The sequence below is a fragment of the Pongo abelii genome, chromosome 4 (assembly GCF_028885655.2).
Source record: "Pongo abelii isolate AG06213 chromosome 4, NHGRI_mPonAbe1-v2.0_pri, whole genome shotgun sequence".
Lineage (NCBI taxonomy): Eukaryota > Metazoa > Chordata > Mammalia > Primates > Hominidae > Pongo > Pongo abelii.
The window spans coordinates 71,667,620-71,694,413 of NC_071989.2; the positions used below are offsets into that span (position 1 = coordinate 71,667,620).

Below are 26,794 nucleotides of genomic sequence, written 5' to 3' on the forward strand. Positions count from 1 at the left end.
AGAAGCTTTAATACTTTTTTGAACATGAATTCATTCTTTCCATAAATGCTTTCTTTTTTTTTTTCCTTTTTGAGACGGAATCTTGCTCTGTCACCCAGGCTGGAGCACAGTGGCGCAATCTTGGCTCACTGCAACCTCCGTCTCCTGGGTTCAAGCAAGTCTCCTGTCTCAGCCTCCCAAGTAGCTGGGATTACAGGCGCACGCCACCGTGCCTGGCTGATTTTTGTATTTTTAGTAGAGACGGTGTTTCACCATGTTGGCCAGGCTGGTCTCAAACTCCTGACCTCAAGTGATCCACTGACCTCAGGCTCCCAAAGTGCTAGGGAGCCACCTAGCGTGAGCCACCATGCCCAGCCCCTCCATAAATGGTTATGGATGACCTTTAGTTACAGATTCCTGTTTAAGGCAGTTTCAGATAAATAGTAATGCAAAATATTTTTAATGTACATTTCCCTGCTTTCTTTTTTTTACTGTGGTAAAATACACATAACAAAATTTACCATTTTAACCAATTTTAAGTGTACAGTGTAGTGTATGAATGTATTAAATACATTCATAATGTTCAACTGTTACTACCATCCATCTCTGTAACTCTTTTTACCTTGTAAAACTGAAGCTATATCATTAAACAATAACTCCACAGCTCCATCACTAAAGCACTTAAAAAAAAAATAAGTGGCCCAGACTCTCTTCCTGTCTACCTTTTAATGCTTATGATTACCTTATAAAGATTATGTCCGTCTTATAGAAGAGGATAAAGACTAAGAGAAGGTTACTGACTATCTTGTGAATGCATTTATAAGTAATAGAACAATGAATGACCCCAGATATTTTGTATTATAACAGCATCTCTGCCAAATGTTTTTTTTTGTTTTTGTTTTTGTTTTTGTTTTTTGAGACGAAGTTTCGCTCTTGTTGCCCAGGCTGGTGTGCAATGGCGCAATCTTGGCTCACCACAACCTCCACCTCCTGGGTTCAAGCAATTCTGCCTCATCCTCCAGAGTAGCTGGGATTACAGGCATGCTCCACCATGCCTGGCTAATTTTTGTATTTTTAGTAGAGATGGGGTTTCTCCATGTTGGTCAGGCTGGTCTTGAACTGCCGACCTCAGGTGATCTGCTTGCCTTGGCCTCCCAAAGTGCTGCGATTACAGGCGTGAGCCACTGCTCCCGGCCTCCAAAATGCATTTTTAAGCTCAACTTGGGAGTTTTGTGAGAGACATGTGACTAAACACCAGCTTTTATGTCTCCTCAGGCGGTGTTACTTCAAGTAGTCTCAGGAAGAGTAACTCTTGTGGAATATTAGGCCTTTTTTCTTTAATCATGACATTTAAGTACCCTGTGTATTTGTATAGGCCAAGAGTGCAAGGTTCAACCAAGTAGTACTCTACCCTTCTTGGAGAAAGTGTATAACATAATACCAAAATTGAGACTAGCTTAAAATATATTTTTCAGCCATTTGGGAAGATTATACTAAAGTTTATTGGTTGGCCAGGCACTGTGGCTCACGCCTGTAATCCCAGCATTTTGGGAGGCTGAAGTGGGCGATCAGTTGAGGTCAGGAGTTCAAGACCAGCCTGGCCAACATGGTGAAACCTCGTGCCTACTAAAAAAAAAAAAAAAATCTGGCCGGGCGCAGTGACTCACGCCTGTAATGCTTGCACTTTGGGAGGCCGAGGCGGGTGAATCACGAGGTCAGGAGATTGAGACCATCCTGGCCAACAGGGTGAAACCCCATCTCTACTAAAAATACAAAACTTAGCCAGGTGAGGTGGCACATGCCTGTAGTACCAGCTACTCGGGAGGCTGAGGCAGGAGAATCGCTTGAACCTGAGCGGCGGAGGCTGCAGTGAGCTGAGATCGCGCCACTGTACTCCAGCCTGGGTGACATAGCGAGACTCCGTCTCAAAAAAAAAAAAAGCCCAAAAATTAATTGGGGTGGTGGCGCACACTTGTAGTCCCAGCTATTTGGGAGGGCAAGGTGGGAGAATTGCTTGAACCCGGGAGGCAGAGGTTGCAGTGAGCCGAGATCATGCCACTGCACTCTAGCCTGGGTGACAGAGTGAGACCCTGTCTCAAAAATAATAAAAGAAGTTTACTGGTAAATTTCCTTTCTTGCAAAATACTGCTATCTTTTGGCTTTTGACACATAACAGACATTAGTTTAAGTTTCTGTATGTTTTTGTTTTTGTTTTTTTAATCCTGGAAATCCAGATTCTGGTAGTCTTTGAAGAGGGTGGTCACTGGGTGAAAATAAACTTTCTAGTCTGCATAGTTGAACTTAGAGGAAGTAGGTATTCATTCATACGCTAAACGTTTATTGAGAACCTGCAATGCGCAATACAGGGTAATAGGCGCTGGGCTACAGAACAGAAATGAATAGAATGGGATCTTTGTGTAGGTGACTGTCTAAGGAAATACTGACTAAGTGTGTTAATTGCCCTTTTAGCAATTAAGAACATATTGCTATTGGGGGTACATGGCCAATTCCCTGTGTCACATGGAGGGTGAGGTGGGGCACATTAGGGAAGGCCTCCTGACAGAGATGTTACTCAAATTTTGGTGTTGTTAAATAGTGTTGTTAAATAACACAAGAAGTGTTATTTAGATGGTGGTTTAGCAATGAGAGTGGTAAAGCTGTTTTAGACATATGAACTGGCATGTGTAAAACTACCTAAGCATTAGAGAATGCAGTACATTTTATTTTTTTTAAGGTTTATATATTGATCAGTTTTAATGTTGATAGATAAAGGAGTTAGTTCTTAAAGATTTTTCAAATGAAAAGTATCAGTACCCTGCTCCTCCTCCTCATTTCCTTTTTGGTGGAAGAATCCACTGTCAACTCTTACAGCCAGGTCATAGGTTTCTCCGTCTTTCTTACTGTAACATATTGTTTATTACTGATTTAAGCATTGTAGGCATTACTTCTTGACTTCCCTGCATAGAATATGAAAATGTAATTCTTTTATACCCTGTGTCCTTCCTATCCCACCATCCTCCCAGTATACTTGATTGTATAAAGGCTATTGAAAGCATATATCATTATATCATGATTAATTTTATTTCTTATACATAGTGTTTCCAGCCTCCACCCTTGTATTAATAATTTTATTTGCTTAGTATACTGGGAAAGTACCATAAACTTGGTGGCTTAAAACAATATGCATTTATTAGCTCATAGTTCTGTAAGTCAGAAACCTGGGCATGCCATGTCTGAATTCTCTGATCAGAGTTTAATGGACTGAAATTGAGGTGACTGCCAGAATAAATTCTTCGCTGGAGGCTTTGGGGAAGAATCTGTTTCCATACTCATTCAGCTTGTTGGCAGAATTTAGTTCGCTGATTTGTAGGACTAAGGTCCCAGTTTACTTGCTAGCTGTCATCTAGGGTCCCCTCTTGTTCCCAAGTCCAGCCACATTCTTTGACACATAGCCCCTTTCATGTTCAGAGTCAGCAGTGGGGAAATTCTCAAATGTCAGATCCTCCAAGGGTTTTAATCTGTGACCTCCCCTTATGCCACTAGCTAGAAAATACTCTCTTTTAAAGGGCTCTTGTGAGTAGGTCAGGCCCACCTGGATAATCTTCCTATCTAAGGTCAGTTGATTTGGGACTTTAATTACATCTGTAAATTATTTCTTCGCAGTAGTACCTAGATTAGTGTTTGAATAACTAGGGAATGGTGTGTGTACAGTAGTGGCCAAGAACCTAGGTAATCATCTTAGATTTCTGTTTAGTACCCTTAGTTGTCTATGCAGTTGAACCTATTCTTTTCACTTGTTATCTACAGATTTCTTCAGTGATGTTTTGTTACTTTCATCATCTTGAAGAGATACGACAGATTCTTTGTTTTTTTTTGTTTTTTTTTTTTTTTTTTTTTTTTTACAACTTAAGTTCTAGGGTACATGTGCACAACATGCAGGTTTGTTACATATGTGTACATGTGCCATGTTGGTGTGCTGCACCCATTAACTCGTCATTTACATTAGGTATATCTCCTAATGTTATCCCTCCCCGCTCCCCCGACCCCATGACAGGTCCCGGTGTGTGATGTTCCCCACCCTGTGTCCAAGTGTTCTCATTGTTCAGTTCCCACCTATGAGTGAGAACGTGCTGTGTTTGGTTTTCTGTCCTTGCGTAGTTTGCTGAGAATGATGGTTTCCAGCTTCATCCATGTCCCTACAAAGGATGGCTGCATAGTATTACATAGTGTATATGTGCCACGTTTTCTTAATCCAGTCTATCATTGGTGGACATTTGGGTTGGTTCCAAGTCTTTGCTATTGTGAATAGTGCCACAATAAACATACATGTTCATGTGTCTTTATAGCAGCATGATTTATAATCCTTTGGGTATATACCCAGTAATGGGACGGCTGGGCCAAATGGTATTTCTAGTTCTAGATCCTTGAGGAATTGCCACACTGTCTTCCACAATGGTTGAACTAGTTTACAGTCCCACCAACAGTGTAAAAGTGTTGCTATTTCTCCACATCCTCTCCAGCACCTGTTATTTCTCGACTTTTTAATGATCTCCATTCTAACTGGTGTGAGATGGGAGATATGACAGATTCTTATGTGCTCTAGTTTGGACTGGTTTTACTTAGGCTTTTACACAGCTGTTGTGACTGGATTTTCTTTCACTGCCTATCCTTTCTGTGGGATGTCTGTTTCCTGTGCATCATGTCATATCTTTTCTTGTTTTATATTCTTTTTCTGATGGCAGCCATGAATGGCAGTAGCGTTTTGCAAAAATACATAGGAGGTAAATTTTTTGTTTTGAGATATTGCATGTGTGAAAATGTCTTCATTCTAGTTTCAAATTGATTAGTAGTTTGGCTGGTATAAAAGTCTAGGCTTCCCCCTCAAAATTTTGGAGACTTTTTTTTTTCTTTGTCTTAAGACTTCCAAAATTGCTCTGGGGACCCTGGAGCCATTCTAATTCTTGATTCTTGAATGTATTACCCCTCCTTCCCTTTTCTGGCAACTTGTGTGATCATCTCTGTGTTCCTGTTTTCAGTTTCATGATGTGAGTGTCTTTTTATCTCACTGTTCTGGACACTTGGTGGACATTTCAAGCTGGAAACTCATGTTCTTGAATGCTAGATGACTCCATTGTATTTTATTTCTTCCTCTTCGTGTTTTTCTTTTCTTACTTTCTGAACTTTTGTTACTTACATGATAGATATTCTGAACCAGTCGTCTGATTTTCTTTGTTTCCTTCCTGCTTTTTTTTCTCTTTGTCCTTCTGTTCTACTTTCTAGGGAATTTTCTCAATTTTATCTTTCAGCCTTTTTATTGAGTTTTTCTTTTCTGGTGACATGTTTTAATGCCTATGAGTTCTTTTGTGTTTTCCTGAATAATTCTTTTGTACAACATTTTGTTTTTGTTTTATGAATGCAGTGTTTTCTTTAATGCAGTGTTTTAATTACCAAAGATATTAATGATATATTTTTCCAAGCTTTCATCTCTGCCTGGTCTCTGTTTCTTTTAAGGTGCTGTTTTCTATTTAGTTAGTTGTTTTGTTTTCTGTTTTTCATAGCAAACATTTTAATCATATCTGTTGATCCTCGGTTGTCTTCTCTTATTTACTTATTTACTTTCTATTATGAAAAATTTGAAGCATACACAAAAAAGGAAGAAGAGTGTGATGAATCCTGAAGCATCACCCAGCTTCAAGATCAGCATTTTGTCTGTATAAATTTAGGAGTGGACACCAAACAGCTGAGTGGAAGGATTGTGTGTGTGGTGTGGTGGGGAGGCTTGCTGATTGTGGTGGTTTTTTGTTTTTTTTTCTTCCGAGACAGGATCTCACTCTGTTGCCCAGGCTGGAGTGCAGTGGTGCGATCTCGGCTCACTGCAACCTCTACCTCCAGAGTTTAAGTGATCCTCCTGCCTCAGCCTCCCTAGTAGCTGGGACTACAGGCATGCACCAACATGCCCGGCTAATTTTTGTGTATTTAGTGGAGACAGTGTTTCATCATGTTGGCCAGGCTAGTCTCAAACTCTTGACCTCAGCTGATCTGCCCGCCTTGGCCTCCCAAAGTGCTGGGATTACAGGCATGAGCCACTGCTCCCGGCAATAATCGCGTGTTTTTCTTTTAGGATGGTCTGGTTGGGTTTTGTAGGAGAATGTTTTCAGGTTAATTTTTTAAGGTCTTTCCTCAGTGAAGGACCCTTAAGTCTCCTACCTGTTACATGCTGATGTAATCTTCCTGTTTTATGTCATATCCTTGTTCTTGATTACCTGGTATCTCCCTGTCTTGAAACCATCTGTTTTATCTTAGCAGAAAATAAATAGCTGGTTTTATTCTGGTTCAGAGGAGGGCCAGTTATTTGTCTGCTTATGTATCTGGATGAGATCTTGGCATCAAACTGCTTTCTAAACATTTTCTAGAAGTCCTCTTATTATTAATACTTCCTTTTCACTGTCCTCCAATCCTCTGTCCCCAAATGCAGGCATGCATGTGCACACGCAGTTGTGCACACACACACACCTCTCAAAATACCTGGTGCCATTAGTTCCTCAGTCTTTTTTCTGTAGTGTAAATCAGGTAGTTTGTTTTTTCCTGCTCCCCTGCTGGATTTTAGTTTTGGTTTCTTAGTTGGCTAAATCAGTTAGCACTTGTCTTTCTTCCCAGCTTCCAAAGTGAATTACTTTTATCTCTTCTTATGCTGTCTTTGTATTTCTGTTTTTAGTTCTTTTTTTTTTTTTTTTTTTTTTTTTAAATCCTTTTGTATCCTTTTAGTTGGCTTTGGGAAACAACAGTAGTAAATGCATGTATTGAAACTGTTCCTCTGTTAGCTTTCTCCAGATGTTAACATAGTGATTTCTAACACTGTGCATTATTTGGTATAGCAGGAACATAGAGTACAGAGCTTGTGTAGGGGGAACTGGTCAGGAAGGCTAAGCGAACATCTCTTGAAGGTCAGAGGAAGAAATGTTATGACTTTTATTTTAGAAAAGTAGTCAGGGCACCACTGAGGACACTAGTTTGGAAGTGGATAAAACTAAGGTCAAATAGACTAATTAGGAGACTGTTAATCAGAAAAAAAGATGATGAGAACCTGAATTATGGAGAGAAGGGGAAAGATTTGAAAAATATTTAGGAGATATTTCTTCTTTGAAGAGGAAGAACCAGGAAGTAGTCATGATATAATTTATCACTAGGTAGATAGTGATTCATGTCACTTGAGTTAGTAAATACAGGAAGAAGAACTGTGTTTTAGGAAGACAATGAGTTGGTTCAGTATTAGAGGTTGAGATAACCTTCTGGCTGATAATGTGCTATAGTTAGTTGATTGTCTGGAGTTCAGAGTTGTTGCAGATATGATAGATTTGTATATCATCAGTGTGTTCATGGGACATGAGAAGAGAGCCGAGGATACTACCCTGAGAATGGTATTTGGAGGGTGCTATTTTTTTTTTTTTTAACTTTTCTTTTGTGGAAAAAGTTATAGATTCACAGGACGTTTGAAAGATTGTATGGAGAGAAATCCCATGTGTCTTTCACCGAATTTCTCCTTACATCTTATGTAATTATAGTGGAATATTAATTCTCCCCTCTTTAATTATTCCTGGTAGTTTTCTTATTTTAATAACCGATGAATTTATTTTTGAACTTTTAGAGTATTGTAGGCAGTGTCTTGTAGTTACTGTGGGCCCAAAGGGTGCTTACTTTTACTTAAAGCTGCATATCAGGGATTGGACACATTCTTTAGCAACTAGAATTATAAGGTATTGAATATCTTCAAGCGTTGATGAAGACAGTGTGTTATATAGTATAGTAGAATTAATATTCTATTATAATAACATAAGATGTAAGGAGAAATTGGGTGAAGAATACGTGGGATTTCTCTATACAATCTTTGAAAGCAGTGTGTTTAGCAATTGCTTACTTTAGTTTTGCTAATGCTAGCATATTTTGAATATTGGAATATGCATTTAAGTAAGTAGATAAATTTTCCAAGGAAATTTTAAGTCTACTTGATAATCAAAATGAACTTGACTGTTTTTTTTCTTAATATTCTTTCTTGTTTGTTTCATGAAAGATTGAGCTGTGGAGAGTGAAATTGAAGTGAGTTTTAAGGCCCAATGTGTACTACTCTGTTAAATAATGACATTTTCATAATTCTCTTCCTTTGGAAAACTCCTTAATAAAGACTTCCAAGTGGTTTTTCATTATTAAAAGGGCCAAAATTATATTTAACATAAGTTCTGGAGATTTAATATACAGTGCAGTGACTGTAGTTAAAAAATAATGTATTGTACACTGGAAAATTGCAGATAAAATCCCAACAATTGAACTTAGTAGTATGTGTCATCAAAAGGGGAATACATATATACTGTGTGGCATTGTAATTTGCTTTGAATTATACTGACATTTGAATTACCTCTTAGGTGAGGAGGTATTTCGTAATTTATTTGGTTTCCTTTTTGTGTTCATCAAATTATAGATATTATTATGTTTTACAGATTGACTTTTTACCCCTTTTGTTTTCTTCCAAAATACCTACTGTGTAATACATTGAATCAACCTCCCTAAGACAGTAATTCAACAAACTAGAATTTTAGATCGAAACTTCTCTTCTTCTTCCATCTTTGTGTTCCTGATTCATTAAAAATATTATCAAAAATTCTTAAATATGTTGAAAAGATAACAAAAACGCCTTTGCCCTCATCCCAACATCATCCTTTTTCCTTTCCCGTATCTAAGAAGCATTAACAGTTTTTTCTGTTTGCTTCCAGAAACATTTTTGTGTATACCATATACAGATATCTAGATATTTAAAAAAATTCTTTGACATGTGGAATTGTTATACACACTTCTGCACCTTTTAAAAAGAATTTGTTTGAGAATTTAAAATTCTGTGTCAAATCCTCCCATCCTTTTTTTTTTGTGTGTGTGTGTGAAGTGAGGAGGTCGACAGATTCTCACTCTGTCAGAGTGCAGTGATGGGATCATAGCTCACTGACTGCAGCCTTGAATTCTGGGGCTCCAGCGATCCTCCTGCCTCAGTCTCCTGAGTAGCTGGGACTACAAGCAGGTACCACCATGCTTGGCTAACTTTTAAATGTTTTTCAAGAACAGAGTCTTGCCATGTTGCCCAGGCTGGTCACCAACTCCTGGCCCCAAGCAGTCCTCCCGCCTTGGCCTCCCAATGAGTTGGGATGATAGGCATGAGCCATGGCGTTCAGCCCCTAAAATCTTTTTTAATGACTTTTCAATATTCTTGAATCTTTTCCATAATTCAGTTACTTTACTGATGAACATTTAGGGTGGGTTCATTTTAGATTAATTATTTAGGTGAAAGCATCTATAGAATTTAAGATACCAATGTTAATATGTCATCTGTAGAGACAGGGAGAGGAAAATACATATTTCTTATATGTGCAGTCTCTTAAAATGAACAGATGTATGTAGCCTTGACATAAATATTTTTTTAACTGCCAATAGGCAATTGAATAGTATTTTTAAATTTTTCCTTTCCAATTATAAACAGAACTTTGTTTTACTATTACTTGTAATTAGGACCTTCCTAAAAATATGATTCATTTTTTTAATTGGTTTTAGGGCTTTTTATATGATAGGTAATTTTTTGGTGGGGGATGGGACATTAGAGTGTCTTATTATAAGTTTTATTTATACTTCCTATAGGGATTAGGAGCAGACAGCAAGAACCTGTACCCTTTCCTGCTCCCAGTTATTCAACTGAGTACAGATGTTTCACAGCCTCCACATGTTTATCTTCTGGAAGATGGTTTAGAATTATGGTAAGAGGAAAAACTTAATACCATGGATCTTATTTTATTCGTGACCTTTCCTACTCTCATGCCAATAAAGTTAAGGTCATGTAATAGGGCTTTAAAAACAAAGAATGGAAACTCTGTTTCTTCAAACTGGGGCATATATCTCCTTTTTTTGGCAGCTGTTCCTCAGTGTAGGATTATAGTAGACAGAGGGGGACATTTCAATAGGAACTCAGCTGCATTTCATCTTTTGGAATTTGTCATGTAATATGGGGTCTTGGTAACTTTTCCAAAAAGTTACTGACTTACAATTTCCAGTCTGTTAAATGAGATGTTTGGGGGATATTGAGGTCCTCTTACTACTTAACCAAGTATTGAGATATTATACCTCAGCTCCAAATGCTAATGCGACTTACAGTCTTAACTTACTGTTCTACTGAGTAAATTAGTAGTATGCGTTATTAAGAGGTCAAAAAAAAATGCCCTGCTTCTGTGGCAGCTCAGTGTGACAAAGGCTTATTGACTGCCCACGGTGTGTAAGCAACTGTGCTAGAAAATCCTTTTGCTTTATTAAGCTCACTTTACTGTTGTCAACAGTTTTCTCCAGAGACAATCTTTCAATAATACATGAAAAGTTTCAAAATCCCATTATGTAAATTGATAGTGCAGTTAAAGAAAGCAAGTCATAGAAATCAACCATAAAAGAAATGAACATTTGATTCTCTTCATCCCTTCCTCCCTCCCTCCCTTTGGAACTGTTTTTGTTAGATGTCTAGAATTTAACAGTTTTGGTTCTTAGAAATTACCTTTGGTGCAAATTATAAATAATGATCTTTATCAGAATATGAGATGAATGACTTTAAAACTTTACTAGTTAGATACTTATTAATTTGTGGTTTGCGTTCCTCAGAAAGGTGTTGTTCAAACTTAAATGGCATGTATATGGTTTGGTTGTAAATTAGCCTGTTGTTGAAATATTTTATATTCAAACATTTATATTTGTACACGGATGGATTACTTTAGATCAGAGGTTGGCAAACTTGTACTAGACAGGACCAGATATTAAATATTTTAGGTTGAGTCACACAGTCTTTGTTGCAACTATTCAACTCTGCTGTCAGTGTCAAAACAGTCATAGACAATACGTAAGTAGGTATGGCTGTACGCCAATTAAACATCATTTATAGAAATAAGTATGTGGGTGGATTTAGCCCATGAGCTGTAGTTTGCCATCCTCTGCCCTAGATTGTAAGATAAAATATTAATTCCTGGCATATAAATAATTTTGTGTAAACATGTAGATACTATATGATGTTGAATGTTAGAAAAAATCCAATATTAAAGAGATTAGACTCAGAATTATCAGTATTACTGACAATATATTAATGTGTTATTAAAGGTGTAGATATTTTCAAGGGATTACATTAAAAAGTAATAACAAATGCACTGCTTTGTTAATGGTAATGTTTTTTCTTAGCCTTTAGTTACATGCTCATAAAAATAAATTATTAGGAGAAAATTTTTTTAATTACCTAATTTGTTAATAGTTGAGTTTCTTTAAAGAGAGTACATCCTTCTTCATAAATTTTTCTTGATGGGTTAGAGTTTATATTTGAAATCAGGCAAACATAGGTGCCAATCCCAGTTATACTACTGCATTATATATGTAATTTTAATAAGTTAATCATCTTTGGTGAACCACAGTTTTCTTATCTTTAAAATGAAGAATAATCCCTACCCTTACATGGTGTTTGTGAATATGAGATAATGTTTGCTGAAGTGGTTGGCACTTTGGATATGGCATTCAATGCCGAGGATAATTAAAGATTGCCTAGGAAGAGAAGGACAGATAGAGAACATTCTGCCCAGGGCAGAATTCTAATGAACTTGTAACATTTTGAGGACACGAGGAGCCATCTACAAAGACAGAGAAGAGCTATTTACTTACATAGTAGGAAAACCAAGCCAAGAGAGGAGAATGTTTCCTAAAAGAGGAGAGAGTGGTCAACTTTGTCAAATGTTGCTGATTTTCCTAGTAAGATTAGTATAGAGATGTGAATTTGGCCACATGAAGATGATAGGAGGGTTTTCACCGGAGTGGTAAGAACAGAAATTAGAACTGGAATAGACTGAAGAATGAATTGAAGGTAAGTCTGTACAGACTATGCACACTGATAACTTGTTTGAGAGCTTTTACTATTAAGAGGAGCATAGACATGGGGCAACAGCTGGGTAGTGTGGGAAATGTGAAGATCTAGAGGAACGGGTGAGGCTGGATTGAGAGAGTGGGATAAGTGAAGGAGGCAAAAAGGGGTGGGATTCAGAGCTCCAGTGGAAGGAGTTGAATTTTGGTAGCAGCTGGGATACTTCATCCATTTTAACTGGAGGCAGAAGGTGGTTTTCCAAATTTTGTAGTGGAATGAGATAGGGAGGTGTTCCATCCAATAGCTTGTATTTTCTCAACAAAATATGAAGCATCGTCTTTAGTGGGGAGTAATGGGCTGGATTATGAGTGTGCACAAGATATTAGAGGTCTGTAGGTGAGAGAAGGTATAAAGTAGTTATCTTAGAGAATGGGAATTTGAATTTATTAGGGATAAAACCAGTACACCAGTTGATGTTTAGGGTCACGAATATAGAGTGAAACTCTCAGACTGATTATGTGATTTATCTCCCACTATGGCTTTTTATTTTCCTCTTGATCCATCTCACTAGAGATTTGTCAGTTACTAGTCTTTTCAAAAACAACCTTTGGCTTTGGTTCTCTTTGTTGCGTATCTGTTCCCTATTTATTAATATCTGTTCTTATGTTTATTATCTTATTCTACTTGCTTTAGGTTTATGGGCTTGTTGTCATTTGATCTCCATTCTAAGAAAATCAGCTCATCAACTTTTAGCCTTTCTTCTATCTTAATATAAACATTTAATACAATAAATTATTAAACAGAATTTGAACAAAAGACTTTGTATAGTTTTTTGTTTCTAAGAAAATTGGATGAGGTAGTAATGAATACTGGTAAGCAGGCAGCAGTATCAGCTATATCTTATTAAATGTAATATGATCATTTAAAAAACAAAACAAATTTGATTGCTTTTTGCTATTTACTCAAAAGATCATATCTTTCTCTTAAGAAAAAACCTTTCTTTTAAAAGAAACTTGATTTCCTAGGATAAACTTTACTTGGTGGGGAATTCCACTATTAATGCATATTATAAACATTTTTCTAATATTTTATCTAATTTTATTTTTTCTTCTATTAATGATTTGCATCTATGATCTACATTTTGTGATTCTTTTTGATTTTATATCAGTGCTATGTTTAACAATTTAAAAATTGTTTTCATTGCACTGGAATGATTTTTGTGATATATAACAATCTATTCTTTGTATGTTTGAACAATTAATTAAGAAAAGGAACTGGAAATAGACCCACGTTGGGGGCCAGGGGTTCTTTACAGTTTTGATAGCATCATCAGGTTATTCCTTAGTTTTTAGTTTTTATAGCCAATATTAGATTTTGAATAGGCTTTCCCCTCCTTTCCTTGCTGCTGTTTTGACAATCAAAACAATCCTTGTTTTGAGGGTTGGGGGATGTGAACAGATAGACCAATCACACACTTCTGTGATAACCCACCATGGATGTGTATTATGTCATGGATTGTGGTCAGATTAGTTTGTAATTTGCCTTTGTTGCACTAAACCTTCCATGTATACGTATTATATTATGGATTGTTTCATAACTGCTAGTGCGGTCAGATTGGCTTGTAATGGCCTTTGTTGTACTAAGTTCATATTTATTAAGCATTTAGCATAAGTTTTACTAACTTATTAGCCTAGTTTCCCATCGAAGAACACATCAATTACATGTGGCAGAGGAACATATCAAGAAAATCAGAACAACAAAATAACTTTTTTACCTGTTTGACCAATCCGTAATGGTTATGCTTTTGGTTTATTGTTATAATTTCATTATTATGGATACTTTAGTATATACAGTTGTGTCTTTCTATCAACAGGGAATTGGTTCCAGAACTACCACATATACCAAAATTCATGCATACTAAAGTCCCGCAGTCAGCCCTGCGGAACCTGTGTATATGTGTATGTGAAAAGTCAGCCCGCCATGTACTTTGGTTTTGCATCCTGTGAATACTGTATTTTTAATCTTGGATTTGGTTGAAAAAGTCTGGATATAAGTGGACCCACTCAGTGTAAAGCCATGTTGTGCAAGGGTCAGCTGTAGTTACTTTCCTTACTACCTTTGCTATGTATGTAGAAATATTACATAATTTGCAGACAGGTTTTTATTTTGAGGCATTTGGTTAATTCTTTCTTAGATACTTTTTATAACTTAACTGATTATACACTTACCTTTCTTCATTTAAATGAGACCTTTTAAAATATTTAAGTCATATGTTAATGGCTTTAATGGGCGTGGAAAGTGGTTTAATCATCTGTTTTTCCTTCCTAGGTTAGTAACTTTGGAAAACAGTCCATGTATTACACCAGAGTTGCTTCGTATATTTCAGAATATGTCACCACTTCTTGGTATGTGTTAAAGCATAAACTTACTAATGTTTTTTAATGCAACCATAATTTGGAGGCATTGAAACAAATTTGGAGGCATTACAACAAAGTTGTAAGTTGAACTTTTAGTTTAGATTCAGGGGATATATGTACAGGTTTGTTACATGGATATATTGTGTGATGTTGAGGTTTGGGGTACAATTGATTCTGTCATCCAGTTAGTGAACATAGGACCTAGTAGTTTTTCAACCTTTGAGTTCCTCCCTCTGCCCTCTAGTAGTCTGCAGTGTCTATTTTTGCCATGATTATGTCCTTGAGTACTCAATGTTTAGCTTCCATTTATAAATGAGAACATACATACCTTCCGTTTTTATTTAATCCCTAATATTGACAAATAAGTCTGTTGGTGGTGTTTGTTTGTTTTGTTTTGAGACAAGGTCTTGCTCTGTTGCCCAGGCTGGAGTGCAGTGGTATGACCACAGCTTACTGCAGCTTCGAACTCCTGGACTGAAGCAACTCCTCTAGCTTCCTGAGTAGCTAGAGCTACAGGCACACACCACCACATCTGGCTATTTTTTTCTTTTTTTGGAGATGGAGTTTCGCCCTTCTTGTGCCGGCTGGAGTGTAATGGTGTGATCTCGGCTCGTGGCAACTTCCACCTCCCAGGTTCAAACTGTTCTCCTGCCTCAGCCTCCTGAGTAGCTAGGATTACAGTTGTGCACCACCACACCCAGCTAATTTTTATATTTTAGTAGAGACGGGGTTTCACCGTGTTGGCCAGGCTGGTCTCGAACTCCTGACCTCGTGATCTGCCTGCCTTGGCCTTCCAAAGCGCTGGGATTATTAGAGGCAAAAAATGTCCCTGAGGTATAATGAATGACACACTGGAAAAATAGACTCACTCTTTGAAAATACCAGCAAATGTGGACTAAAACCAATTGTAACTGATTAAAAAATCATTTTCTCGCCTTATTTGTTGGATGACCATGGTGGTTAGATAATGTGATTAGTTCTTCACATTTTCTCCTAAATTTTTTGTTACTCTTTTCAAATAATAATCAAGGTAACCATTTGTTTTCCAATAAAGAGCCATTTGCTGTTTGTTATCTAGAGTCCCCATAAAAGGAAAAACTTAACCAAAGATGAAGTCAGTGGCAATAGGTGTTGATCTACTAGAAAAAGAGAATAGGGTTCTTTGGTGAAGGCCTTTTTAGTTCTGTTCTACCTAACTTGGAGACTACATACCATGCTACTTTAGGCAGTCCATAGGCTTCTTTATATTTGACCTAGGATTAGACACCTCAGCCAGCCCTTTTACCAACTTTGTCATGAACAACATTCAGCTGCTTCCACATATGTGTGATTTCACACATTGGTCTCATTTCACCCTGTTTTCCACCTCAAATTCAGCATGCTTAGTCTCCACAATGTTCAGTTCCCTAAGAGTGATGGGAGAGGGATTGGTAACCAAGAAGAAGAGATTTAAATAGAAAGCATGTGACTTACTTTACTATAACTGTATGACACTGTTTTTTAGTGTAGCTTTAGGTAAGTGCTCTAGTGTAGTGGTTTTTTTGTTGGTGGTGGTTTGTTTATTTGTTTGTTTGTTTGTTTTGAGACAGAGTCTTGCTCTGTCACCCAGGCTGGAGTGCAGTGGCTCAATCTCAGCTCAGTGCAACCTCCGCCTCCCAGGTTCAAGCAATTCTTCTGCTTCAGCCTCCTGAGTAGCTGAGACTACAGGCATGTGCCACCATGCCCAGCTAATTTTTGTATTTTTAGTAGTGATGGGGTTTCACCATGTTGCCCAAGCTGCTCTCAAACTCCTGGCCTAATGTGATCCACCTGCCTTGGCATCCCAACGTGCTGGGATTACAGGCTTGAGCCACCATGCCCAGCCTGTAGTGTAGAATAATGCCTGGCACATAGTAAGCATTATGTAATGTTTTGCTAGTATGTTTAGTACTATTACTGTCACTATTAACATTATTCCCATTTTAAAATTATCCTACTATTGACTGGCTCTTCAGGATTTGTTACTTTACTGAATCAAGAACTAATGAAATTTCAACCTTTTGATAATGGATATTCAATTTAAACTTTTTTAATTTTTAAAGATTTAAAAAGTTCTGTTTTATAAAGTTTCAGTGAATATAGGTGATGTAGATTCTATTATTTGTTTTCTACTTTTATTGTTCAAACAAAAAAGATAAACATAATTTGTTTTATGCATTGTGGTATGTGTATTTACATCAATAATGAAGAAATTCTATTTACAAATTACATTTGTTCATGTTTATTTGTACATCTTGACCTCAGTATTACCTTTATTTTTGTTTGAGTTTGACATACAGCTTTTTGCATGTATATTCTTTCTTTCTTTCTTTTTTTTTTTTTGAGACGGAGTTTCACTCTTGTTGCCCAGGCTGGAGTGCAATGGCGCAATCTTGGCTCACTGCAACCTCTGTCTCCCTGGTTCAAGAGATTCTCCTGCGTCAGCCTCCCGAGTAGCTGGGATTACAGGCATGCGCCACCACCCCGGCTAATTTTTTGTATTTTTAATAGAGACGGGGTTTCTTCATGTTGGTCAGGCTGGTCTTGAACTCCTGACCTCAGGTGATCCACCCACCTCGGCCTCCCAAAGTGCTGGGATTACAGGCGTGAGCCACCACGTCTGGCCGTACATTCTTTCATGAAAGTTTAAAAATTTATTTTTACATACAACCAGAATATTTAATCTTTTAAGAGTATAAACCAAAATGAATACTGTTTTTGTATCAGTTAAATTCTCTTATTAGAACAATGCTTTTAAGCTATCTATTTATTAAGTACAATAGGTATTGTATTTTTCTAAGCAGAAATTAAGCCACTGGGCTAGTTGCAGTGGCTCATGCCTGTAATCAGGTAGATTGCTTGAGGGCAGGAGTTTGAGACCAGCCTGGGCAACGTAGCAAGACCCCATGTCTACAAGAAATAAAAGTTAGCCGGCCTTGGTGGCCCGTGCTTGTGATTCTAGCTGCTCAGGAGGCTGAAGCTAGAGGATCAAGGCTGCAGTGGCTGCAGTGAGCCGTTACTCTGCTCTTGCATTCCAGCTTGGACAACAGAACAAGACGCTTTCTCTTTAAAAAAAAAAAAAAAAAAAAAAAAGGAAAGCAAGCAAGCCACTGGCAGAAAGTTTCCTGCTTTAAAACATATAAAGCCAACATTATAGAACACTTTAAGATGTTTAAGTTAATGGTTTTTTAGGATGCGTTAATTAAGTATGAATATATTCAAGGCTAAGATTCATTTTATGATGTCCTTTTCCCTATGTGTAAATAGAATCTGATAAATTTTAAGCAGAACCAGAGGCTGTAACTGGAAGTAATTATATTAATTTAGTTCTAATGCCTTTTTTTCTTTAAATCTATGTTATGGTGTTAATTTACTTAGTATTCTCATTACTTAAAAGATCAGCATGTGACTGGCTCTTGTCCTAGTTATTGCGAATGCAACACTAATGTTCCTTTAACTGTAAAATTTTTCAGCTGGTAACTTTCTATCAAGTTTGGAAAGGATGAAGTAGATTTCTCTAGATTCTTTATAACATAATTTAATAATTCACTCCCTGTCCTCCTTACAGAAATTTAAAGGAATATATATGTAAAATACAAATTAAATATAGGAGCAAAATTATAAATAAAAGCAAATAGGAGTAGACTATAAAATAAAATCACACTAAAGATATGAATCATATGTGCACAGTGCATAACTAAATACTTTGATAGGTTATATACAGGTTTACCTTAGAGCTCTGTAGAAGTCTATGAAAAGAAAAACCTAGTCACTTAAATCAGGGATTTTCAGTCTTGGCTCTGTTGACATTTGGGTCAGGTAATTCTTTGTTGTGAGGGACTTTCCTTTGTGTTGAAGGATGTTTAATAGTATCCTCAGCTTCTACCTACTTGATGATAGTGATGACAAAAATGTTTCTAGACATTCTCAAGTGTCCTGTAGGGGACAAAATTGCCCCTGACTGCGAACCATAGACATAAATTACTCAGTATCTGAAAGCAAATACATATCTATTGCATGATTGAAGTATAACTTCTTGGTATTAGGACTAGAAAATTTTTCTTTAGAGTCTCACTAGGAATTTGTGGCTATAATGAACAGTGTCCAGTACCTTAAAACAGATAAATTTGTTAATTTTAGGGCTGTGTATAATATTAATATTTATTTATTTATTTGTTTATTTATTTGATGATGATAACATGCCCAAGAAAATTTTGTCAGTGCCATCCTGGGCGTGGCAGAGGCATGGAAAGCAGTGTGAAGTGACCTAATTTGTATAGAACAATCCAGGAATAGTTTTTAAATATCTGTAGGAGGAGACGGGCTCTTTTCTTTTTATATCAAGTCTTCTTAAATGTTGGTTTTTTTTTTAACATTGATTTTGATAAAATTATACTTGGCAATGATTTCAAAATTATATTCCCTGATATGCCTGGAATGAAGCCATTCTCAGTTCTCTCTTAAATATAGACCCTTGGCCCTACTTTTCATGGCGATGGCCAGTCTGCTGTTCATTGTTGGTCTACAAAAAAAGTATGCACAAGTCCAGGCTTTCTCCTTGAGGAGAAAAGGATAATGGGAATTTTTCATAATGATAGCTTTATCTAATATAAAGGCCCCCTTTATCCTGAGATTTTTATCTTCTGTTGTAAAAAGATACTTAGATGACAGCTTTTGGTTTTTTTATGTCTTTTAGATTAGTAACTAGTAATAAGTTAATCATTTCCTGTCCCCTTCTCATCCTCATTTTTTAAAACTGTCAAATCCTAAAGTTTAGGAACTAATGCCTTCAAAGACATTTTGAGACAGGGTAGGATTGTCATTCTTTTGTGAAAATAAATGGAAAATTCACATCTGAATAGAATGTCTTCTTTCTTTTATTAAGATGTGATAGATAAGAACACAGGGGCTAATCTTTTGCCAGAAATTAAGAAAAAACAATTTGTCTTATTTTGAGTGAATATGATTTCTAAAATACTTGCAGCAAAGAATGGCAGGTTTTAGCCATTGATGATATTTTGGGGTCATATTTTAATCTGTATAATTTTACACATACAGCCTGTATTCCTTTGTATTATTATTTTAAGTAGTGAAACATGTAAAATAGCACAGTGTCAACTTTTGATCATATTCAGTTTTAACAAATAGTTTCTACTCTGCACTTGCAAAGGAATAGCTAAAAACGATATCCTTTTCTGATAAAAGCTGAAAGATTGAAAATATCTAAATATAATATAATTTTTTTGGAGTGTGATCAGGACTCTGTTGAGAAGTAATATCACATATTTAGTGCAAGTGCAGTAACACTCAGTAAATGTTCACTGAGTGAACCCATTTAAGCAGATGTCAAAATATGGTAAAATGATTCAGTTTCATGTAGTGTGCCATGTTAGCAGTAAAAATTTATTTGGAAATGAAAGGTTGGGTCAAATGGTTAGGTGGGTTTTTTTCCTGAAAGGAAAATACATGGGGAGCTTGGCTTTTTTCTGAATGTTTCACCCAGTGAAAAGCAAATGAGTTAGCATTAAGCTTTGGGTTGATACCAGTATTCATTCATTCATTAATTCATTCATTCATTGAGACAGGGTCTCACTCTTTTGCCCACCCTAGAGTGCAGTGGCATGATCATTGGTGACTATACCCTTTAAGTCCTAGTGATGCCAGTTTTTAGATATCTATAGATACTGGTAGTCTCAGTAGTGCTCGGAGGAGGTTTCTAGAGTATGCAAATTAGTTTTAAATAACAATGAATCACTTCATTTAAACTAATTTTGATCAGTGAATTAATTTGGTTTTTTGTTTGACATTTATTGTTTTGGCAGAACTAAGTTCAGAAAATCTTAGAACTTGCTTTAAGATCATCAATGGTTATATCTTTTTATCATCAACAGAATTTTTACAGGTATGTTGGAGTAGTTTTGCATTATATGAAATTATATAATTATTATTTTGATTATTTCTTATTTGAAATCAGGGGGTGCCTTTTCAAAATTTTAAGATTGGTCTGTTATTTTAAGACAGAGAAACATTGACTATGAGCATTTCCCATTGCAGGGCAGATGTGCTGCATGCAGTTCCTTTCTTAATGCAGAAAATGTGCTATGTCAACAAATTTTTTTTGTATTCCTATAAAAATCAATGTATCAATAATCTATATTTTTATTTGGCATAATCTTTTTTCTTTAACTTTTCCTAAGCGTTCTGATTGAAATTTGATATGCTTAGACCATTAGTGTATAATTCTCAAGTATATTATAATGAATCCCAAATGAAATTTTATGTCTTTTTGATATTACAGATATATTCTTACATATATTGACTTTTAATTGAATTTCAGACATACGCAGTAGGTCTATGCCAGTCCTTTTGTGAACTTTTAAAGGAAATTACTACAGAAGGTCAAGTTCAGGTGCTCAAGGTATTGTGATCATTTTAAATGAATATATTTATGAATTTTTCATTTATATTTTATGAAATTGGACTTTCATTTGGGTGTGGATGGTTCGCAAGAAGGAGAAGAGTTGATATAGTTCTAGACAGGCTATTTTAGCAGTTTTCAGTTGGTTTAATACCTGTGGACCAGAGGTCTCAAATCTGAAGGTGCATACACCTTCAACAGGCAAGAGATCAACTGGATATCTTATTATAAAATTCAGTTCTGGATTTCTAACAAGGTCTGAACTGATTGGGATGTTGCCTATCTTGAGACCTCACTTTGGGTAGTAAGGATTTAAAAACTCTTGTTAATTATCCAGTGATGTGATATCTGATACTTCTCATTCTTTCATTTTGTTAGTCTGCTGTTGGGACAGAGTTTTCACTTTATAATTTGGTAGCTTTAATTTAAGTTGGCTATCAAAATTAGAGTACCACATTTGTTGAGATTGTGTAATTATGAACTAACAGTCTCTAAGTTGTATATTATCTTTATATATTATACCTGTCTATTAAAGACATAAATAGTATTAAATGTATGTATTTACATATAAACATAAATGTATGTAGAAATATATTAAAATATCTTTATGTATGGACTTTGAGAGAAGGTGTAGCTGTTAAAAGTACCCCTATTTTGGTGCAGCAAACCAACACAGCACATGTATACATATGTAACAAACCTGCACGTTGTGCACATGTACCCTGGAACCTAAAGTATAATGAAATAAATAAATAAATAATTATAAAATTGATAAAAAAAAAGTACCCTTATTTTTAGTGTTGAGTTTCTCAGCTATGTTCTAAGATATGAGAGCTGAATTTCTATCACAACAAAGTAGCATTATGGTGTGAAAATTGTGGCATTGCTTTAGAGCCTAAAAATGATTTCACTTCCTCCCAATGAAATGAAAGAGGTTACCCAAAGAAATTTTCTTGCAGAAGTGCACTTAGGTAATCACGATAACTGTAGCAAGAATCCAAAGTGTACTTTAGGATCTAAGTGAGTAAAAGTTTGCACAGATAATGAAGTCTTACTTCACAATAACTGATATGGTTAGGCTTTGTGTCCCCACCCAAATCACCCCATGATCAAGGGGATTGTAGGGATTACTGCCCCCTGATTAGTTATCTCCACCTGGTCTCCCGAGTCAAGGGAATCCTGGGGATGGTTTTCCCCATGCTGTTTTCATGATAGTGAGTCCTCACGAGATCTGATTGTTTTATAAGGGCCTCCTCCCGCTTCGCTCGGCACTTCTTCCTGCTACCCTGTGAAGAAGATGCCTTGCTTCCCTTTCGCCTTCTGCCTTGATTGTAAGTTTCCTGAGGCCTCCCCAGCTATGCTGAACGGTGACTCAATTAAATCTCTTTCCTTTATAAATTACCCGGTCTCAGGCAGTTCTTTATAGCAGTATGAAAACTGACTCATACATTAACCAGTAAGATACCATCTAGATTTGCGTAAGCACAGTCTATGACGTTTGCACAACAGTGAAATTGCCTAATGACACATTTCTCAGAGCATATCCCTGTTGATAAGTGGTGCATGACTGTGTTTTTATTCACTTTCGCAACTCTGCTAGCATGAATCAGGCTAATACAGTGTTAAGTACTGCAGTGAAGTGAACAAGAGCAAGGAGAGAAATGCTGTTAGGATTGTCTATTGAGCATGGGGGTTTACATTTTAAAACCAAAATTTAAAACGTATTTTTGTGTCTGTAAATTGGAAGGGTCATCTGCCAGATTATTGAAGTGTTATAGATTGATGAGAAAAGGAAGGAGCTTAAGGAGATCAGTAAGGACTGTATTAGTTTCCTAGGGACGCTGTAACAAAATACCACAACCTTGGTGGCTTAAAACAAGAGTCTCTTTATAATACTTATATTAATTATATAATTAAAAAATCAGTGTTTGCAGGGCCTTGCTCTTTCTGAAGGGTCTAGGGGGAGAATCTGTTCCAAGCCTTTCTCTTACCTTCTGGTGATTGCAGGCAGTCTTTCGCATTCCTTGGTTTGTAGATACGTAATCCTGCCATCATGTGCTTCCTCTGTCACATGATGTTCTCCTGGTATCTGTCTGTGTCTCTGTTTTGTTTTTGTTGTTGCAGGGACAAAAGTCATAATTGATTAAGGGCATTCCCTAATATCTTCATCTTACCTTGATTACATCTGGGATATGGCAGAACTCTTTGGCTTTAATTTTATAGTTTATTAGTTTCTTTTTTAGAGCAAGGGGTTTACTAAAGGGTGAGAATATAAGCCACTGTTACCAAAGAATCATGTGGACCCTAAAGGAGTTGTAATAACAGTAATCTGTGCATGTGGCTTGTTGAGACCCTGGATACTTGAGGCCTGGTTTATTGCACTAGTCTATTAATCCACATTTATTATTAATTTCAAAGTAGTCTCCTAGCTCCAAAGCTTACAAGTAACATCAAACATGTTGCTTACTAAAATGCTTTTATGAATTTTTATTGCATTTATGCCTTTATTAAACTGACACAGTGGCAATATAAGTATATTAAGGAACTCAGTCTTACACAATCTCAGCTTCAGCTTTTGCTTTGGTGATAAATTCTTCTCTGGAGGTAAGAGGAAATAAGGAATTAATACATTGGACTTAATTCTGACTATTTGAGGAAAAAGTGATTGGTGGTGTGGGAGTGATTAAAACAAGTGAAAATTGCCATGCCATTTTGATATTATTGTCTTTACAGATTTTTTCTGTATGTATGCCTGTTTTAACCTTTCTCCTCTATTATACTGAGCTTCTCCATTAGCCAAAGTTCAGTAAATGTGTGCTCTGTTTGCTCTGAATACATATATAGTAAGTGACTTGAAAGACAAGGAATCCATAATTTTTATGTTGAAGATGTGATCTCGACTCTACTGAGGATTCATTTGGAATTCTCTCCTTGACCAGTCCCTTGGTTTGCATATGCTGCCCTGCTACTTTTATGGCTCCTGAGTATACTTTGGTCTTCATTTTCCTCATTTATTAGATGAGGAGTGATACTAAATGATTTTTATTCTGTAACTAGGCAGTACCTGAAATTCTCCATGTTAAATTATAATATATGTATTCTAAGTGATTAAGAAAAGAGGTGATTTCTCACATTTAAACACTTCCCAGACCAAGTTTGAATTGACCTTACCCCCATCCCCCTCTTTTGGCTTTTCTGCAACAATATTGTTAAAGTAATTGTTGAAAGACAACTTGTGGATTATTTGGAATGGCCATTGTGATTCTACTTGTCTTTAATTATACTCTTACCAACTTATTAGAGGGAGCGTAGCATAGCAGGTGAGACTACACACTGAAGGGAGACTTCCAGGGTTAGAACGTTGGCTCTGCTACTTCACAGCTATGTGATGTGGACAGATTAGTCTTGGTTCCTCATTTTCCATCCGTAACATGGGGATGATAACTTTACCTACTTCCTATAGTTGATGTGAGGAATACTTGAGCTTATATATATAAACAGTTGTAGCAATGCCAAGCATGTAATAAGTGAATATAAGAGTTGGCTGTTTTTATGTAATATATAGCTGTCTCATTATTTAGTCTCTCTATGGGGGGAAATAGGCTACTATAATTTTAGGCAAAATAATTTGGCTGTAGAGAAACAAACCAAGTTGTTCTCCTTTACCCTTTGACCATTTATTTGAAATAAATACTTAAGTACATTAATTAAATTTACTTTTAAAAGTAAGCAAGTGGTTTATGTAATGATGGTATATTATTAGCAAGAACTGCATATTTCAGCTGGCTCTTTAAAATAATTAATAATTGTATTTTGGTCGCCAGGTGCGGTGGCTCAGGCCTGTAATCCCAGCACTTTGGGAGGCTGAGGTGGGTGGATTACATGAGGTTGGGAGTTTGAGACCAGCCTGACCAACATGGAGAAACCCTGTCTCTACTGAAAATACAAAACTAGCTGGGCATGGTGCCACATGCCTGTAATCCCAGCTACTTGGGAGGCTGAGGCAGGAGAATTGCTTGAACCCAGGAGGCAGAGGTTGTGGTGAGCCGAGATGACGCCATTGCACTTCAGCCTGGGCAACAGGAGCGAAACGCCGTCTCAAAAAAATAAATAAATAAATAAATAAATTGTGTTTTGACCAGGCGTGGTGGCTCACGCCTGTAATCCTAACACCTTGGGAGGCTGAGGCAGGCAGATCACTTGATCTCAGGAGTTTGAGACTAGCCTGAGCAACATGGTGAGGCCCCGTCTTTACAAAAAATGCAAAAATTAGCCGAGCATGGTGGTGTGTGCCTGTAATCCTAGCTACTCAGGAGTCTGAGGTGGGAGGATCTCTTGAGTCTGGGGGTTGTAGGCTGCAGTGAGCCAAGATTGTGCCACTGTACTCCAGCCTAGACAATAGAGTGAGACCCTGTTTCAAGAAAAAAAAGAAGAAAATTAATTGTATTTTATTTTTTTTTGGCTGCTCAGAATAACACAATCTTTTAAAACTTTTTTATTATTGAAAATTCCAAACTAACTTACTGCATATCAAAAATCTATAGTCAAATATGTAGTCATTATTTTTGTAACATTTAATACGTTACAGATTAAGGCAATTTCTCTGTAAGTATGCCAACAGTAGGTTATGATTAGGATACAGATACTTGAATTAAGAAATTTGGAGCCAGAGATGGTGGTGTTTGCCTTTAATCCTGTCTACTTCAGAGGCTGAGGTTATAAGATCACTTAAGCTGAGGAGTTTGATTCCAGCCTTCTGCACAACATGACAAGACCGCATCTCTCTTTCTTTTTTATTTCTTTTTTTTTTTTTAAGATAGAGTTTCACTCTTGTTGCCCAGGCTGGAGTGCAATGGCGTGATCTCGGCTCACCGCAACCTCAAAAAAAGAAAAAGAATGAAAAATCGAGAATCTGATAATATGTGTTTAAGATGGTATTTTTATACAAATATTGCTGTAGCTCAATCTGTATGTTTGGTTTAAAAATCTCAGAAACTAGATTTTATTATTTAATAAATGGATGTTAAATACTAAAAATATGTTCATTATCATGAATAAATTGTATTTTTATGTTAAGGAATATTTTAGGACAATAGTGCTTTCATTTTACTGCTATATTTGAAGGCTGGGCAAACTCTCAAAATTTTTGGCGTTTTCCTGTTCTTAGAGTTCTAGTATAGCAATAACAATAGTTTTTAATATTAGCTCATTTTCATTTTTAATATCTCTCAGATACCATTTCTTAATATAGTATGCTATGTAACATTTTAAATATATTTTTTACTAAATGTCACTGTTATACTAATTTTTGACAGTATCTGCAAGTAACTTCTTTGTTCTTTGAAGCAGAAAGTTACAATGTTAGGAAAATTGGATAGAGAGACCAGTATGCCTGCTTTTGGAACAAATGGTGTAGAGCAAAGAATACGCTTTACTTTATTTTGTGACTGAACATGTTATCTAGAGGAACATAATTATATGATAAAATACTCTAAATTGTTAACATTTCTTATATTTGAAATTTGTCTGTATTACAGCCATACTACTATGACTTTTTGAATTCTCATTCTGGTCGTGGTCATATTAAGCAATGTTAAGCCAAGTTTCTTTTTTTCACTGTGATTAGACTTAAGATGACACAAATATTTTTAAGGTGTAACTTATTCTGTAATAATAATAGCTCATACTAGCATTTAACACATGCTACACATTCTAAGCATGTAAAACATAGATTTTATTTAATCCTTACATAAACATATAATGATAGTACTGCTCTTTTCCCCAGTCTTACAGATGAGAAATTAAATCATAAAGTGATGAATAATTTTTTCAAGGCCACTCAGTTAGTAAGCATTGGAACTATGATATAACACAAGCATTTTGACTTTAGGATCCATGCGTTTAATCACTTTGAATGCAGTGTAGGCCTAAGTCAAGTAAATTGAATCCTGCATTTTTCACAAAAGTTTTAAGAACACAATCTGTTTCAGAAGGAATGGTACCAGCTCCTCCTTGTACCTCTGGTAGAATTCGGCTGTGAATCCGTCTGAT

At 36.3% G+C, this 26,794-nt stretch overlaps 1 protein-coding gene across 4 annotated transcripts in view; it reads left to right on the forward strand.

Annotated features, from left to right (window-relative positions):
• IPO11 (importin 11) overlaps positions 1-26,794 on the forward strand; it is a 220,696-nt gene that overhangs the window by 99,919 nt on the left and 93,983 nt on the right. For 2 of the 4 annotated variants that reach the window (XM_054555604.2, XM_054555605.1), the window contains exons 21-25: positions 9,655-9,770; positions 14,219-14,295; positions 20,148-20,227; positions 20,663-20,743; positions 24,568-24,612. In XM_054555604.2, the coding sequence (XP_054411579.1) occupies positions 9,655-9,770; positions 14,219-14,295; positions 20,148-20,227; positions 20,663-20,743; positions 24,568-24,612 (399 nt within the window). The remainder of the gene's footprint in view (positions 1-9,654; positions 9,771-14,218; positions 14,296-20,147; positions 20,228-20,662; positions 20,744-24,567; positions 24,613-26,794) is intronic. The other 2 variants (XM_024246853.3, XM_063724115.1) reach the window with 1 other exon arrangement.